Genomic DNA, 17,463 nt, shown 5'->3' on the forward strand with positions numbered 1-17,463 from the left:
AGAAAACTTCCAAATGAGCCCCACAACTAGCTTTTATGGCAAATGCACCAATTTGACTATAACTATGATTTCTGTGCCTCTTGCTCTAAGCAAAGTAATATCAGCACATGTAAGTCGAAAGAATACATTAATCAGGATTGTTGACTGACATCTGCACTCCTCCTCCCCCCTCCCCTCCCAATCAGTGAGTCTTACAAGGACCCTCCCATTTCCCTAAAAGATGATGAGTGTTGGGTAAAAGAACTGTTGATTGAAATGGAATACTGGTATTCTACCAACAAAAACACACCCTCAGAACTGTACATTCAAAAGTCCTTCTTACGCTTGGCTTTGTTCATGGAGGGATTTACTAATTAGCAGGAGGGGATATCAGAGCTGGGCATGAAGGAGAGGACAGGGTTGGCAGGGGATTGCTGGCCTTGCATCTGGTAGTTTGCTGGTAATTGTTGTAGATAGTTTATGCCTATTTAATACTTCTTTATTATTCTTTCTTAACTATAGGGGTGTCTTCTTTATAATTTATTTGTCATTTCTGGCCTCTTTCATGTTGTTAGATTCATTTTTTATGGCCAACGAACTCAAGAAGGAAAGGGAGAGAGAGGAGCCTGAGCTAGGTTTGGGGCTACCCCTTACATTAATACACCATCACTAGAGGGTAGTACTTCATATAGTTTTCCATCATTTCCAAAATTTTTACATACTTCTGAAGTTGTTTATCCTCTGACAAAATGCAAGTACATAACCTCTCACCAAGTAAATTGGTTAAATATAACCAATGTTCCTACAGTGCACAACCAACACAGCATTGCCTCTGGGTAGTGTTTTTGTGGATTAGTCTACATTTATAATAGGAAAACATGGTCACCCTCTGATGGTGTGTTAGGAGACTCAGAAATTTGAGTCTCCTAACACACCAGTTACCTTGGCTGGTAAATGTCAGGACATCTAACCTGGACAGAGGAGCAATTACAAATGGTATCTTAATAACTTGGAGATAACACAGACTCAAGTCAAATTATTCCATGGCATTGGTCAGTCCTATCACATGGAAAATATACTTTTTAACTTCTAATGCCAAACATTAGAAGTTAAAAAGAAATATTTCCCCTTGAGAGAAGGCTAAATATCGTTACCTCCAAGAGGAGGAGAAATTCTGGGTTCTGGCCTGATTCGTTCAGAGCCAAAGTCAAAAGTCTGGCTTTCTTCACTGCTGTTTCCATCTTCAATTCCATCAACAATCCTGTTTAAAATAAAGGAAATTGATTAATTGTGAATTTATATTCATGGGTTCCAAAGTTTCTAAAAGACTTAAAAATATTGTGTTAAATTTCTAAATTCTAGATATTCTAGAGCTATGCTATTCAATATGGCAGCCATTAGCTTTATAAGAGTATTGAGCACCTTAAATGTGGCTAGTGCAAATTGAGATATGCTGTATATATAAAATACACATGGGATTTTGAAGATTTTAGTAAAAAAAGTAAATTATTTTATTGGTAATTTTTTTATATTGCTTACATTTGAAATGACCATATATTTGGGGCATATTGATTTAAGTAAAATATATTATTAAAGTTAATTTCACTTGTTTTTTTTTTTTTTTACTTTAAAAAATATGGCCACTAGAGAATGTAAAATTATTTGGTTCACACTTTAAAAAAAAAATATTTTATTAATTTTTTACAGAGAGAAAGGGGGAGGGACAGAGAGCTAGAAACATCGATGAGAGAGAAACATCGACCAGCTGCCTCCTGCATACCCCCTACTGGGGATGTGCCCGCAACCAAGGTACATGCCCCTGACCGGAATCGAACCTGGGACACTTCAGTCCGCAGACCGAGGCTCTATCCACTGAGCCAAACCGGTTTCGGCTGGTTCACACTTTTAGTTCAGATTGTATTGTATTGAATCCTTTTGAGAATATGATTAAAACTATTTATTCTAAAACAAAAAAACTACCAAAATTCTTATTTTTTCTCATATCTGCACATACGTCCACATAGAGCAAAAATTACCCAAAAAACTCAGGAAAGCTGAAGCATCCAGGCTAGGATCTTATGCACTAGAAAGACCCAGAAGGCTGAATAATTGACTAGCCAGGTTCTGGTCTGAATAAAAGGCAGCCATTTTCACCTGGGAAAGAATTAGATGATGTGAACTCTTACCTTGGACTGAGGTCTGGGGGTGCAGCACTATTCAACGTTGAAAGCTGCAATTTCAAGTTCTTCTCTTTCCTTTTACTGTGATTAGGCGGGTCAGATTCCTGTTTGGTTTTTGGGGAATTTGAACTGGAGACTCTGATAGGTGAGTGAAATGGGACTGTTCCCGAGGCCAGCTGCTTCAAGCTTAAACCTAGATAGCTTTTATTGCTTCCGACCTTCTTGTTCCGTGTTGAGGAGGAGCCCCTCGTGTAGATAGGAGAGAGGGAGGCGGTCTCCTCTTCTTCCTCCTCCTCATCTTCCTCATCTTCCACAATGGATGGGAGTCTCCTGTTGATGCTGCCATTTCCCTTGGGCTCTGACTAAATCAGTGGATAATATAGATTAGTATTAATTGCAAAGACCTCTTGAGAGGTATATCATTTATATTGGAGGTTCTGTCAGAACAGAGTCCAATCTCTTAGAGACTTACTTCTTATCAAAACGAAAGACTTTCAAGATTTTGCTATAAGTTATTCAGGTGTTAAAAGTTTCCCCATTGATAAATGGTGCTAGGAAAAAAAAAAGTCTCTCCATTTATGATCTTTCCCAGCTTACCCTCTCTGCTTTCCTGGTATTAGCCCACCAACCCTTCTTTTGGTCTTTTAAACTCTCTTGTTGGAGAGCTGTGTGAAAGGTGTATTTCACCAAAGTTCGCATCTAGGTTTTAATCAACCTGCCACTTGTAATAGTATATAATGGCATGCTCTTAAGAATAAAGACGTTTTTAATTTTACTGGAATTTCTTGGCCTTTGTTATTTTAAATTTACAAGGTCTTCAGTAGAACTTTATGTGGAGATCAACTAGCAAAATTAAAATATCCTTGAGAATGAAAATCTTTCCTATTTGGGTCACATAGATGAAAGAAGATCAGCAGTGTCCGCAGCTACTGTTTCCTGCTTTCCTTTTGTTCGAGTCGGTTGGTAGGAAATGGAGAAAACCATTCCATCTGCTCCCTTGAAGAGTCTTGGGAAAGGAAGGAGAAAGCCTTGCCAAGCCTCATCCTAGGACCACTGGGCTCTTGACTGGGGTCATTAAACCTTACAGGCTAAGAAGAAGTAAGGGAGAGAATGGGAAAGGACAATTGAGGTGACGATGGAGGGTCAGGGTAGAGAGGGCAAAGGCTAAACTAGTGGCCCTGGGCAGAGTCAACTGTAAATATTTCTTGCTCTGCCCCAAGACATGGCTTTCTTGCCCCAAAAGCTCAATTCATTTTTCTGTGCCTTGGTTTCTTTTGAAGATACAATCACTTACTAGTATACCTGCCCATCAATAATTTTCAATAAAAATGAAATAAACTGAAAAGACCTACTAGTACTATTTAAATCTCATGAGTTCTCGTTGTTATTACTTCATTTTAATAAGTAGTTGGTTTATTGATGTATATAGATTTTACTATCTTATAACAATAGATATAATAAAAGAATGAATTTGAACCTTAAAGGCAATAGCCCATTCAGTTTAAGTGCTAAGGGAAATAAATGGTCAGTTTACTCATATATATATATTTTTTTGTATTTTATTCTTAGTGGCTCAAAATTTCTAAGGATATGGTATTATTAGACTCATCTTTCCAACTACATATGGTTACTTTAATTAGATGGTGAAGCCATAAGTTATTTATTGGAATAGCCATGGTATTGCTTTTATTTGTTTGTTTTCACAGCATTAAAAAATGCTGTGCTTTTAACAAAAGCTCCACATGAATTGCAGGTGAACATTTGTATACTAGTATTATAGAATAGAAAAACTAGCTCACCCAGCTAAAGACACAACAGGGCAAACTTATCAAAGAAATGCAAAACAATGAGTGCATTCTCTAATTGGACTTCTGTTTACATTTGCGCTGGCAATTTAATTATTCCTTTGTTTCCAGGAGGCTCTAGTGGCTATACTAGAATTGTCTGACTAATAACCTATAGTGTTTGTTCTTCTACAAGGCTGTTTAAATTTCATTCTTCCATTTTGTCACAGAGGCTTGATGCCTTGAAAAAGTTGCTTAGATACTGACTCTTGTGAACAAGGCGACTGACATTACTTATATCAAGAGTTAATTCTCCCAACTACCATCATTGCAGACAGGACCCACACTTATTAGGTTTTTAGATACCCAGAGCCACATGCAATCTCTCTGCAGGAATACCAGTTACTTTCTTCAGAATCTATCTACCAGGTGTACCGGTTAATAACGCGGATTTTGTAATCAAAGAAAACACGATAATTTCAAGAGAAACATCAAAAGTGCTTTATTCAAAGTAATGTCCATCGCTAGCTACACATTTCCCCAATCTTTCAGGTAATTTGTGGATACCGTCCCAATAGAACTTTTCTTGTTTTGAGGCAAACCATTCAGAGACCCAATTTTCCACTTCTTTGTACGTTTTGAAGTGCTGCCCAGAAAGTGTGTGTGACATCGATCGGAACAAGTGGTAATCTGAAGGAGCAAGGTCTGGTGAATACAGCGGGTGGGTTAATACTTCCCAGGCAAGATCTTTTAACGTGTCTTTAATGGGTTTTGAAGTGTGTGATGGTGTGTCATCATGAAGCAAAATTACTTTGCCGCATCTTCTGGCCTATCCTGGTGGGGTCTAGAAAGAGGGGAGCTTCTATCCTGCTCTTTCACATATCTTTAGTTTCTAGACTGGAAGATATTGATGAAATGAATGGCTCACCAGTGGTCATTTTAGAAAATGAGGACATCTTAAAGAATGAAGCCATACATTGAGGATGATGAAATAGAAAGAAAAAATGTGATGTATTCTGTGATTGGATGTATTTGTGTGCCTCTGTGTGTCTATGTGTGTATGCAAGTGTGTGAAATTTGGGTTCTGTTTCAAGGAGAGGACAGAACAAGATAACAAGCTGTCTATAGGGTTGTTGTCAAAGGATTATTCAATTTTTTTCAATTACAGCTTACATTCAATATGATTTTGTATTAGTTTCAGGTGTACAGCATAGTGGCTAGACAGTCATATACTCTATGAAGCAATCCCCCTAATATTTCCAGGACCCACCTGGCACCATGCATAGTTATTAAAGTATTATTGACTGTATTCCCTATGCTGTACTCTACATCCCCGTGACTGTTTTGTAACTGCCAATGTGTACTTCTCAATCTCTTTACCTTTTTCACTCAGTCCTATCACCCTCTCCCCTCGGTTAACCATCATCAGTTTGTTCTTTGTATCTATGGTTCTATTTCTATTAGATAATAGATCTGGCAAATCACTATTTCTTGGGGAAGTTTTCTTTTAAATTAGAGGATTCTTAAAAGTTAGGAATGTCTTAAGAGACCAAGTGAGACTACTTCCAAAATATCTCTGAACCATAATTTTTACATTATGGGTAATCACATTGTGCCCTCAGTGGGATGTTTACAAGAAAACATTTGGCTACTAATTTCAAACACAATGAAAGTGTCTCTAAGATCACTACCTCAGGACTTTGCTACTTTTGTCAGGTTTTGGTGACAATCTACTTTTCAACAATAGCAATAAAACCCTTAAATAGAGAGATGAGTTTCAGTGCTTCTCTATTTGCAAACTGAAGAAAGTCACTCACCACATCTCACATTGAGAAGTGTATTAGGGAACAGGTTTATTGGGAATCCTATAGATCTTACATACATATTTTTCTCTTTGGCAAAAGCCATACCTGTGAGACTGTAGATTTGTTTGATAATCTTGATATCACCTGAAACAACAAACAAACAAAATAGAAGTTGTAACAATCACTTAAACCAATGATTTTCAACATTTTTCATCTCATGGCACACATAAACTAAAATTCTTCAGCACACCATGAAATATATATTTTTTGCTGATCTGACCAAAAAAATAGGTATAATTTTTACTCATTCACACCATTGGCTATCATTGTGTTGGCTGTTGTCATTTTTTTTTTTAATTGGACAATCTAAGGGAAAAGAGGTCAGTGCTGCTGACTAAATAGTCAGGAATTGCATGTTTTATAAATTATTGTGGCACATTGGGTGAAAATTGCTGATTTAAACCTTAGCAGGTGGTTAGGGACTGGGTGAAATGTAGGAGGAGGGGAAAGAGATGGGGGTTCAGAGTGTGTTGGGGGTGATTGATCCACCTGTGTAGGCCAGAGAACAGAAAATACATCTTGAAAGATGCTGAAAACACCTCCTACAATCCACACTCGAGGAGCTCTATTGACCAGTGTGTGTTACTAAAAAAAAAAAAAGGGAGATGGGGAGCAGAAAACTGCATGTCTGGTATAGGGCACTGCACCTAGGGAATAATGATCAGAATCGTGGGCTTATTGCCTACATTTTCCATCTTGATACTTCATTCACTCTCCTTTGTTTTCCATCTCTCTTATTCCACTTTGCTACCCTTTTGCTAAATTCTTTCATCTTCCATGATTTTTTCCTCTGGCTCTGTGAAAACAGAAACCCATGGAAACTTATTCAATCTCATTTCTTTTTGTTTAACCATCTCTCCTTCTTATGTGAATACAGGTGGGAGTCATGTCTTCTTTCTGTCCCATTTGTTTTACTCATTATGCTGCTCCTTGTAAACTAGGATAAGGTTTACTGGGGATCCAAATCCCTTATTTAATTGAATTTAAGATCCCATTGAACCCACTGCATTCCTATATACTAACAATGAGATTTCAGAGAAAGAAATGAAAGAAAAAATTCCTTTTGCAATTGTACCAAAAAGTATAAAGTGTATAGGAATAAACTTAAAAAGGATGTGAAAGACCTATATACTGAAAACTACAAAACACTATTAAAAGAGATTAAAACAGACACAATGAAATGGAAGATCATGGAGCATAGAAATGTACACTCAAAACCTGTATAATCTTATTAACCAATGCCACCCCAATTAATTTACTGAAAAGAAAGAAAAATATCACATTGATTATAAAAGGTAAAAAAAAAATGCTGCCAATCACAGTGACATGCCATCAATTGTAAGACAGATCTTGATTTCAAAGATACTAAAATGTGAAAACAAATGTGTAATGTAGAATCACTTAAGCTTGGATCTCAGGACACATATAAAACCAAGCTGTCTGTGGAGGAGTACATTAAAAAAAATGCACCATTCATGATGTATAAAAAAACTCTGGAAATTATGACATAATCTGAAAACATGCTTCAGGTCTCATCCACGTTGTTTCGTGCTCAAATAGACTTTTTCATTTTAAAGTGGTATTAGATACTATAATTTTATTCACATGAAGACAAAAATCTTTGCACTCGAAAATGATCCACCTAGTAAGTGAGACTTATTTGGTATTTCTGTCACCCTCTCACTGTTGCTTTTATTTTCCTAGATGATTAGGGAAATAGATCTGTTGTTATTTATACAAATGCTGGAACCATTATTGTTGTGAAAATATATGTTTCATCAATGTTGAATGTTACCAAAACAGTCAACCAATCTATATCTGCTTAGGTGCCTAAATAGTCATTGATCAGAAGTATTATAGACATAAGGTTTGTAATAATGCACCAAATGGTGACATTTACAACAGCTGAATAATTAAAGAAGTGAAAATAAAACAAAGTTCTGGTGCTGTTGCTACTGTGGTAGACACGAAAGGCTTTGGGTTACAGCTCAGATGAGAAAAAGAGCATCCCAGTGGATGCAGGATCCTGAACAGCTGCAGGTCAGAGATGCTCCCTGAGGTGTAAGGCACTGGCCTTAGCATCTTCTGATTTGGTGTAACTCCCAGCTCCTTGGTTTGAGTTCTGTTTGGTATGAGTTCTATCACGTTGTTGAATCCCAAGGTTGTTTTTTTTTTTCTGTATCAGTTCTTCTCAAACTTATATGTGTAATACAAATCACATTGGCTCTCATTAAAGTGCAGGTTCTGATTGGGGAGGTTTAGGATGGGGCCCGAGACTCTGCATTTCTAATGAGCTCCCAGGTAAGACTGATGCTGCTGGCCCATGGGGCACACTTTGAGTAACAAGTTCTCTAACCAATGTCACTGTCATCATCATCCTATTATCTATCAATTCATTAAGTTTTCTTTTCACCTTAAATACATGATTTATTAACAAACCTTTGTAAATTGTGAAGTTAGATATGAGTGGGAATCATGATCATTACTACAATTATTATGTGCATATGATACATAAAGTTTTCATTATGGGATAAGCACCTTGACAAATGCTTCCTGGCCATTATGTCCATTTATTTTCATTGCAATTCTGTGAGGTAAGTATGCATTGTTTAGTGAGCACTATTGTGATAGGTTCTCTGAATAAATTATTTCATTTACATATAGTATTAACCATTTGCACTTAAGAATACTGTAATGTATTCATTCTGTTGACTAATACTTCATGCTGATTCAGAGTCTGCCAAGTGCAGAGAATATGAGTTTAATTTTTAAAGCCAGAAGTGACCATAAGGAATGTCTGCTACAGTGCTTTGCACACCTGACAGATAACAGAATGTTTTGAGACGCGTTCTTAAAAAAAATCAGATTCCAGAGCACCAACTCCAGCAAGTCTTTCAGTTGGTGGTGGGTGGGGTCCAGGTCTCCAGGTCAGATTTATAACCATTGAGTTAGTCCAACTCCCTAATTAGAGATGTGGAAACTGCAGCCCAGGAAGATGAGATAACTTGCCTAACTCATGCATCATGTTAGTGGCAGAACCTGTACCAGAAGTCATGTATCCTGACTCTCAGTGAATCTTAGAATCATAGGTTTTCTCAGGTACCTTCTCCAGCAGTTAATGGCTGTTACTTGGGCTGAAAGATTAAATGCTTGATGTACTGTGGATTTTACTCTGGCACAGGGTTTGATGATTGCTACAAAGCAGACCCAACCACTAAGTTACCCAACCACCTCTTTAACCTTCTCTGAGTCCCAGGTCTTTTAGGAAATCTGATGAATTCTAGGCATTCTCTCCCCAGGCAGGGGGTGAGTGGGCAGTTCTGGATATAATCTTAGGATGGAATATGTTTATCAATTGTAGTTTCTTGTTCCAGCAACTAGAATAAGACTCAAAGTTTTTAGGAAGGCAATCTTATCCAATTTTGAGTCCCACCCACATGAAGGGAGGAAATCTATTTTCATTTTTTGCTTGCCCCACAGGTCAGAATTATAGTCTCTGTGTGAGTCTGCAAATGTCCTCTCAACTGTGGACTCTCATAAGACACTAAAGGGCTCTAGTAGGCATGTTATCTATAGCTGATTGCTCAGTTGGGAAATGAGATGGGAATTACAAGGCTCTTCTTTCTGGCTGATTCATGGTATCCTCTGCTTTGTTAATAATGCCACATTGATGCAGTCACAAAGCAGACCGAAGGAATATATGTCCTCATTGAGAAAAAGGGGATCAGCACATATTTTATCTTGTTCACTGGACAGCAACATAAGCAGTATTGGTGGCTGTTTGGGATAAAGAGAATATGAATGAAGGATACTCACACATAACCCCATAACTCACATAGTTAAAATGTCCACTCTTATAAAAATCATACGTAATTGGCATCTAATACAGGCAAGTAGAAAATGAACAGGTCTCATTTTTCGTTTCTGATCTACTTCTTTATCTTGTAGACTCAAGTGAAGGTGCCAGTAAGTAGTGAACAACACCAACGGCAGGTGGCAGATGGAAGGAGTAACTAGAAACCTCTGGGAAAAGGCTAGGCTTTGAATAGGGGACATTCATTTTCCACTAAACAAGTCTGAGGGTTCACCACCATCTAATCTAAAGAGGAGATTTTTTTTGAAACTGATCAGAAACCCTACGTGGGTGATATAGTTTCTGTTGTTTCCTCTGTTGGTTATATAACTTAGAAACTGAAATGAGACTTTAATGAAAAAAACTGATGAATTGGACATTTCCCAATTTCACACTGAGCCTTGAGGTCAAGACAAACTATTAAGACTTAGAGGAGAATTTTCTTCCCTCCAGGTAAATACTATCACTCTGATGTAGAAAGCACCAGTCAAGTAGTTGAGTCCTGAATTTAACATTTACTATTAGAGCTGCAGAATCAGCTACTGAGCTATAGTGTAGGAATCACCACAAACTCTCTTCATCCATGTGTATTATAATAAAAGGCCTGTGTGCTGGGGGATGGCATAGTGTTTAGGAGTTGGGATTTTCCTGGTTCTATCACTTATTAGCTATGTAAACTTGGGAGGCCTATTATTCAGGATAGGATAGATAATACTGAGGTAACAAGTAATGTGCTTGTTAATTTCCTTGGCTTAATACAAATTTTATTTCTCATTCATGTACAGTTTGATGTGTGTCAAGCAATTCTCCTCTAAGTAGTGATTCAGGGACACAGGCTTCTTCTATTTTGTGGTCCTGCCATCATATGGCTCAGGTTTGTCCTGGCATCCTCCTGTTGGCAGCATGGGAGAGAGTATGGGGAAGGTACATTGGTCATGTGACTACCTTAGCTGTTCTATTAGCTGGAACCAGTGTCCTGGTTACTGTCAATCAAAATTCTGTGAGTTACCTTTCTTCCTCTTAATAATGATGTTAAGATCTAGAGTTATTTTGAGGATTAAATTAGATATACGTGTGCAAACTGAACAAATCTTGGAGACTCAGTTGGCCACATTTGGCATTGTGTCACATTAACAGTAATGCAATGTAGCAATCAAAAGCATTACAAATATTTATCTTTTTGTCTGTCTCTCAAGAACCTTAAAAGCAATACATTTAATAACACATAGTAACACTTTTCAAAAATTACCCATCCTTTTTAATTTTATTATCAGTAATAAAGGTCCCTGTCTCTCAATTCTCTCATTGAAACTGTCCCCATCCCTTCTGTTCACACATATCTTCCTGCTTCCATCTGGCCATAAAGCTGGACACTTCTGCCAGAGGTAACCACTAGGTGGTGCCATGACTTCCGGGACTGTCTTGTTTCTCCTGGGAGAGAAGGCACTTGGAGCCTGCTGCTGGGCAGCGTGTCCCATCACTTCAAGTTAATTCTCTATCCAGAATTCTCACATAGAATTTATAGTGAAAAAAGTCCTCACATTATTATTATTACTATTATTTTTTGAGCAATGCAAAAGTTTATTTAACAAAAGTTCAATGTGAAAATGGACAGGACTCGATTTTTATATTGTAGTAAACTGTGCTGTGGAGAGGGGACTTGCGGAAGCAGTTGATTTCTCTGGCAACTACAGCCACTCTTTATACTCATTCCAAGGCTTCTAACACGATGACACTATTTCCTCGTATTACCACCATTCCAATAATGTTCTGTTGCCCACCAGTGCCATCTGCACACATTCATCTATCACAAGATTCATAAAGGGATCAAATCCCTGCAATATTCCTTGGACATGTCTGCCACCATTTAATTTCAATGATAACTTCTTGTCCATAATTTTTTTTTAACTCGGGAGGGTGAGCTTTGCTCATGGTGTCCAAGTGAGCTCAAAGATACTTCCACATGGAATTCGTGGCCTCTCTGGAGCTCCCACGGTAGGCCCGGTGCTTTGCGTCTAGTCCTCACATTATTGCATTTGTTAATTCCAGTGTCAGGCATAAAGGGTAATTCATCTTAATAAGTGGTAATTATGTTATTATTGTTATCTTGATTACAGAGAAAAGTTTTCTTTGAATTGACTTAGTGGGGAATAGGGCATTCTTAGCTAGGTCATGAATATCTAAACATTCATAAAAATGTGTTTGTACAACTTGAAACTAAAAGATGCATAGGACTTTTAACAAAGAGGCCATAAACTTCTGAAACACCAGTTTCCCTCAAACTTCTCTCCTAGCAGAAGGGCCACAGAAACACAATTTTCTTTGCACAATAGTAGGTGGAATACTTTATAAAGTCATCATTTGACATTCTGTTCTTTTCTCTCTCAACCCCTTTATCTACTTCTCTTAAATAAGACATTTTTAAATTGTCCATGGGTATGAATACAGCCACTAAGACATTGACAATATATACAAATGCACTCAAGCACAATTATAACTTCCTATTCTGAATTCAAAGGCATGAATATTAAGGCTTTGGAATGAAAAGAAAACCCAAAACAGTCACTTAATACTTAAACACTTGAAAAATGCAGGATGACTTAGAGAGAAGAGAGAGTTACTTACTAATATGTGGTTCCTATCAATCTAGAAAGAAAAACACTATCATGTGAAGCAAACTAACCAGAAGTCTCTTGGCAGTGACATACAGTTTACAGATTTCAGGCTTAAGGAGCGATGTACCAAATCAATGATTTGGGAGGTCAGCAGGTAATCATGCTAAAAGAATTTGCACAGTGTACACTCATTATATTGAGCTGGGATCCCATGCCCCTCAATGACCCACTTCTGATTAGGGGACAATAGCTCCTGGTTAGCCTGTAGAATCAGCTACTCTGTAATTGTAAGGAAACACAATAGCTGGTTTCATAAGACCTTCAGAATACACGCTGAGTGCTTTGGTTCCAAAGCAGGCGGGTGAAGAAAGATGCTTAATTTGGTGTGAGAAGTTTGTGCATCACAACTCCTGATGCCACTTTTAAAGATAATGTGAAATGCCTAATTTGCAGTCTAGGAAGTCCATTGTGGATAATACACTGTAACAAAAAAGCTGGACAGCCCTCTATGTCAAAGGCAGTGTTTGAACCGGCATAATGTAACGAGCGAGCTACTTCTCTTTTTTGAACCACAGTGCCTCCGTTATGCTCACGCTGCCCCAGACATAAGAGGCCTGATATGGGACCACAATAATGGAGTCACAGGCAGCTTCTATGCCACCAAATGAATGTTTTTTTTCTTAAAATTGAAAAACCTTTGAAACTTTAACATAAAGAATATTATTCATCATAATATTCATACTTTTACCAACTATTCAATGATTTCTAGGTGAGGAAGACTGTCTCACAGTTAGTAGATGTGAGACCAAGCTTCTTATGTTAGCTTTGTTGTATTAAAAGGTGAGGTGTGGAACACTGTAAGGAAGATCCTATTGACTAATTATATATTGACAAAAAACAAGTCTTTGTGAGAATTCACAATGGGATTACAAGCCATTGAAATTTAGGAAGAAATGTGTCTGATTTGGCATATTTGCTGCCTCAGTGGTGCTATAAGAAGTTCCCAGAACAAATATTGTCACAGATAAGATATGTCTGATATATCTCATTTCCTTGTCTGGGTCTCTCTCCTAATAATGTTCTCACCTAAAGCCTGCTTCGATGGGTGTGTGTGTGTCTGGGGGGCTCATTCTCTACTTATTTATACAGTGTGTGTATTTTCTATTTGTTTTCTTAAATTTCTATTTTGAGTTGGAGCTTTTATCATAGAATACACTTTTCCATATCCTTTAAAAATTTAGGGGAGAGATTTGTGGGGAGAGGAAAGCAATGACCCCTTTCCTGAAATTACACCATGTGGCTAAGCTTTTACAGTTTTCACGTGGCAACCTAGTCACAAAGTGGCTGTTCCCAAGTTTGGGGAAAAATCACAGTGATGGCCTGGCTGGCTCAGTGATTGAGTGTTGACCTATGAACTGGGAGGTCACAGTTCGATTCCCAGTCAGGGCACATGCCTGAGTTGTGAGCTTGATCTCCAGTGGGGGGCATGCAGGAGGCAGCCAACCAATGATTCTCCTTTGTCATTGATGTTTCTATCTCTCTCTCTCCCTCTCCTTTCCTCCATGAAATCAATAAAATATTTTAAGAAAAAAGAAAATCACAATGATATTCATTGAGGAACTCTTCTTCATGAACATTAAATAGTGAATAAGGCGCATATCCATTTAGAATGGGGTCATTCTAAATTTACAGAACTGTCTATCTAACTCATTTATAGATTCATATAAAGACATAGTTCTTTTATTAGTTATATACATGAAATGTATACACATAATTCTATTCAGTACAAACTTTTCTCTCCAATTTATTTCTAAGATCACAAATATGCATGAGTGACTCTATTCGAAGGATGATGCTTTCATAACTTTTTACATGTATTTGTGCCAACCAATTCTGGCCCTTCATGTTTCCAATTTACTGGATTGAACTTTGCTTGATAAGTTTGTTTCTTTGGGGATTGCAGGAAACTGATGATGTTGGATGCTTTGAAGGAATATATCTGGCCTTAGTTGAACTGTGTAGGCACACCACATTTTTTTGTAACAAATATCCTTCCAAAATAAGTCACTGAAACTTGGGGTTGCCTGACCCAACTGATAAATTCTTTAGCGATCACCTAGGTTAGAGATGAGAAACTGGAGGCCCACTGAAGGAAAGCAACTTGTTCCAAGCCGTTCAACTTGTATGTGTGGTGAGTCTGATACCTAGCATTCATTGCTCTTTTTGGCAGAATCCCGTTTTTGTTTTTCCATGTTGGATGCTAACATTTGGTACTTTCAAGATGGAAGGGTGACTAATAGCCTCAAGGAAATATATAAACTGTATAATCTGGAATATAAATATGCTTCCTTAGCACTCGTCAGACTTGAGACTGTTTATGAATGCTGGCAAGAGGCAGTGACACAGATCGGTCACCATATGCTCTGTTTTTAAAGACCTTAATCTTCAGGGTAGAAAAATGTAAGTGGGATTACCACATCGCTAAAAGCTTAGCATCTTGCAGATGTTCATCTCAGAATCTTCCTCAATCATTTTCCTCAATGACATGGAAACCAAATCCTTTAAATCCCAACTCACTGGCCAGAGATGCGGCTCCCTGGGTCCCTCCACCCGTATAGAGTCATCATTCTCCCCGCACGCGGGCCTGCCAATTTACAGTTTGGAGGTAGTACTTCAGTTATCCCCGAAACTTGGCATCTTCTTGGCTTCAGATTTCTGACTGCCTGGCTATTTCCTCCTGTCAAAACCGCAGCTCTTTTGGTGTCTTGGAAAGGGGGGTTTAAATGCTGAACCAAAAGATGCTTCGAATCTGATGAGAGTGGAGGCCTCCAGATCTGCCTGCCGAGCACAGTCTGTGCTTGCGGTGTAAGCAGACTGTCGCCGCCATATGTCACCCTCGTTGCTGTCTATACCCTTTTGGGGAATTTCACGGGAAAAGCACTATTAAAGATGTTTATCCTGGGATTTTGTAATTTAAAAAAAATTTTTAATTTAATTTTCACCAACTTTGCTCCTTTACAATAGCTTTTAATTATGCTACCCATTGAGTCTATACTGTAACAGTTGAGTCTGTATTGGGGATTAGAGGGCTAACTGAAGGAATGTCCCACATGCCCAAGGATGACCTGTGAAACATTATCAGACTAGCAGAACCCAAACAGTGAAATGTTTTCTGCAGTAAAATGTTCAGGATTATTCCAACAAGTCCCAGGAAATCAAATTTTTGAACAAAAAAGTAACAGAGTATAAAAAGTATATTTAAACTTTTCTGAAACATATTCACAGATGAAGTATTTTCAGATTGACTGAGCAATGTGAACAAAACTCTAAGTTAAAAATATTGATTCTTCCACTTATATTCTTTACTCCTCTACATAACTATATGTCTGTGTATGAGTGTGTTGTGTGTACATACAAGAAGTACTGGGAATTTATTTGTTGGCAAATGTTATATATCAATATTCTAAAGAGATTTTTATTTCAATAAGTAAGAAGATCTTCAGTTTCTTACAAGGATGAAACTGAGTCTGGAAAGAAATACTGTTTTGTACACTTGAAATCATGATGGAGTGGAGATTTCACAAATTTACTCTTAAACATGGAGCAAGGGAAGGATGAAGAGCAATGATGTGTATAGCAGACTAAAAAGCACATACTTAAAGGGGAAGAAATTCTCCCTGAGTTAGTCCATGACCACAGGGTTATTTAATAAATGGATGGATTTATGAGCAAATAAAAACACTAATACTGGGCAGAGGATAAGTTGAATGGCCAAACTACAATAGTTCTGTTGTCTGAATTGTCGTCTTGTTTAATGAAATATCTTTCCTGAAATGGTAGTTAGGCACCGTGGGTTTTTGATGAGACATGACAAGTAATAGTGTTAAGGTTAATAAGATTAAAGTCAGTGTGATTCTGAGGATTCAGTCTAGCTTCTGCTGTGAATCCGAATGCCTGGGGAACCCAGCCTGTATTAGGAGAGTCATGTTCTCATTTGTGGCACAGTGCTTTAGTGGACAAATGTGCTAGGCTGGGATTCAGAATACCAGAGTTGGACTCTATTTATTTATTTTTCCCATCCTTACCTGAGGACAGGCTTCTTCTTTTTTTTAATTTATGAGAGAGAGAGAGAGAGAGAGAGAGAGAGAGAGAGAGAGAGAGAGATGCCTCTCTGTATATGCCCCAACTGGGGATTGAACCTGCAACCTAGGTATGTGTCCTGACTGGGAATCGAACCCCACAACCTTTTGGTGTACAGGACAATGCTCCAACCAACTGAGCCACCTGGCCAGAGCAAGTTTGTCTCAATTTTATACTGTTTGATTCTTTTACCAATTCTGTAATCTAAGGCAGTGGACTGCTAAGACACGCAGTACACCCCAGTTTTTTCATTTGTAAATAAAAGACATAATCCAATCTCTGAGGATGATGCAAGAATTAAAATTTAAATTAAATGAGGTAATATAAGTAAATTGCCTTGTTCATAATCATACTTAATAAACTTTAGCCAGTAGATATGCTACTATTTAGTTGACAAGAGAAATTAAAACTCGATGAGATACATGTTGATGTTTTTGATTGAATCTTATTTGAAACATATGCTTGGTGTGGTTGATGGAAGATGTTATCCAAAAGTGAAAGTCTGTTTTGACTGTGCACAGGGAATAGTCTGCCTCTTTTAGGCATATAATTTTCTTACGTTATGTAACTAATCAATGGTTGGATTTTTAGTTCTGTGAGTGAATAAATTTTCTTTCTTCTCCCCTTAAGACACTTTGTAATCAAAAGAAAAGTTGAGTTTTATTGGATGGTACATATGGTTCCTTCTAGTTGTAAAGTTCTATTATTCTGTGAATATAAAAATATATATGAGTAAATGAATTAAATTCCAATATGGGTTCATCAGGCACATACTATCTGCCACCAATTTCACTAGCAAAAGCATTACAAACACGAATAAACTATAGTTACTGTTTTCAAGGAACTTATATGTATACTAGAGGTGCGGTGCATGACATTCGTGCACTGGGGGGGGGGGGGGGGGGAAATGTCCCTCAGCCTGGCTTGCACCCTCTTGCAGTCCGGGACCCCTAGGGGGATGTCTGATTGCCGGCTTAGGCCCGCTCCCCCTGGGGGGTCCTTAGTGCTGCCTAGGAGGTGGGAGAGGCTCCCGCCACCGCTGTTGTG

The 17,463-nt window shown here is 37.9% G+C and overlaps 1 protein-coding gene and 1 pseudogene across 2 annotated transcripts in view; both read right to left on the reverse strand.

The window, feature by feature from the left end:
* Nucleotides 1-17,463, reverse strand: part of KCNH8 (potassium voltage-gated channel subfamily H member 8) — a gene marked incomplete at both ends in the record, with an annotated part of 278,772 nt that overhangs the window by 18,671 nt on the left and 242,638 nt on the right. Inside the window, 3 exons of the mRNA XM_079794504.1 lie at nt 1,134-1,240; nt 2,166-2,521; nt 5,854-5,892. Coding sequence (XP_079650630.1) covers nt 1,134-1,240; nt 2,166-2,521; nt 5,854-5,892 — 502 coding nt within the window. The remainder of the gene's footprint in view (nt 1-1,133; nt 1,241-2,165; nt 2,522-5,853; nt 5,893-17,463) is intronic.
* Nucleotides 11,369-11,593, reverse strand: LOC307113537 (small nuclear ribonucleoprotein G-like; annotated as a pseudogene). Its single transcript has one exon. The product of its transcript is annotated as a small nuclear ribonucleoprotein G-like (transcript).

This window comes from Cnephaeus nilssonii, assembly GCF_951640355.1.
Source record: "Cnephaeus nilssonii genome assembly, chromosome: 17".
In the NCBI taxonomy this organism is placed as follows: Eukaryota; Metazoa; Chordata; class Mammalia; order Chiroptera; family Vespertilionidae; genus Cnephaeus; species Cnephaeus nilssonii.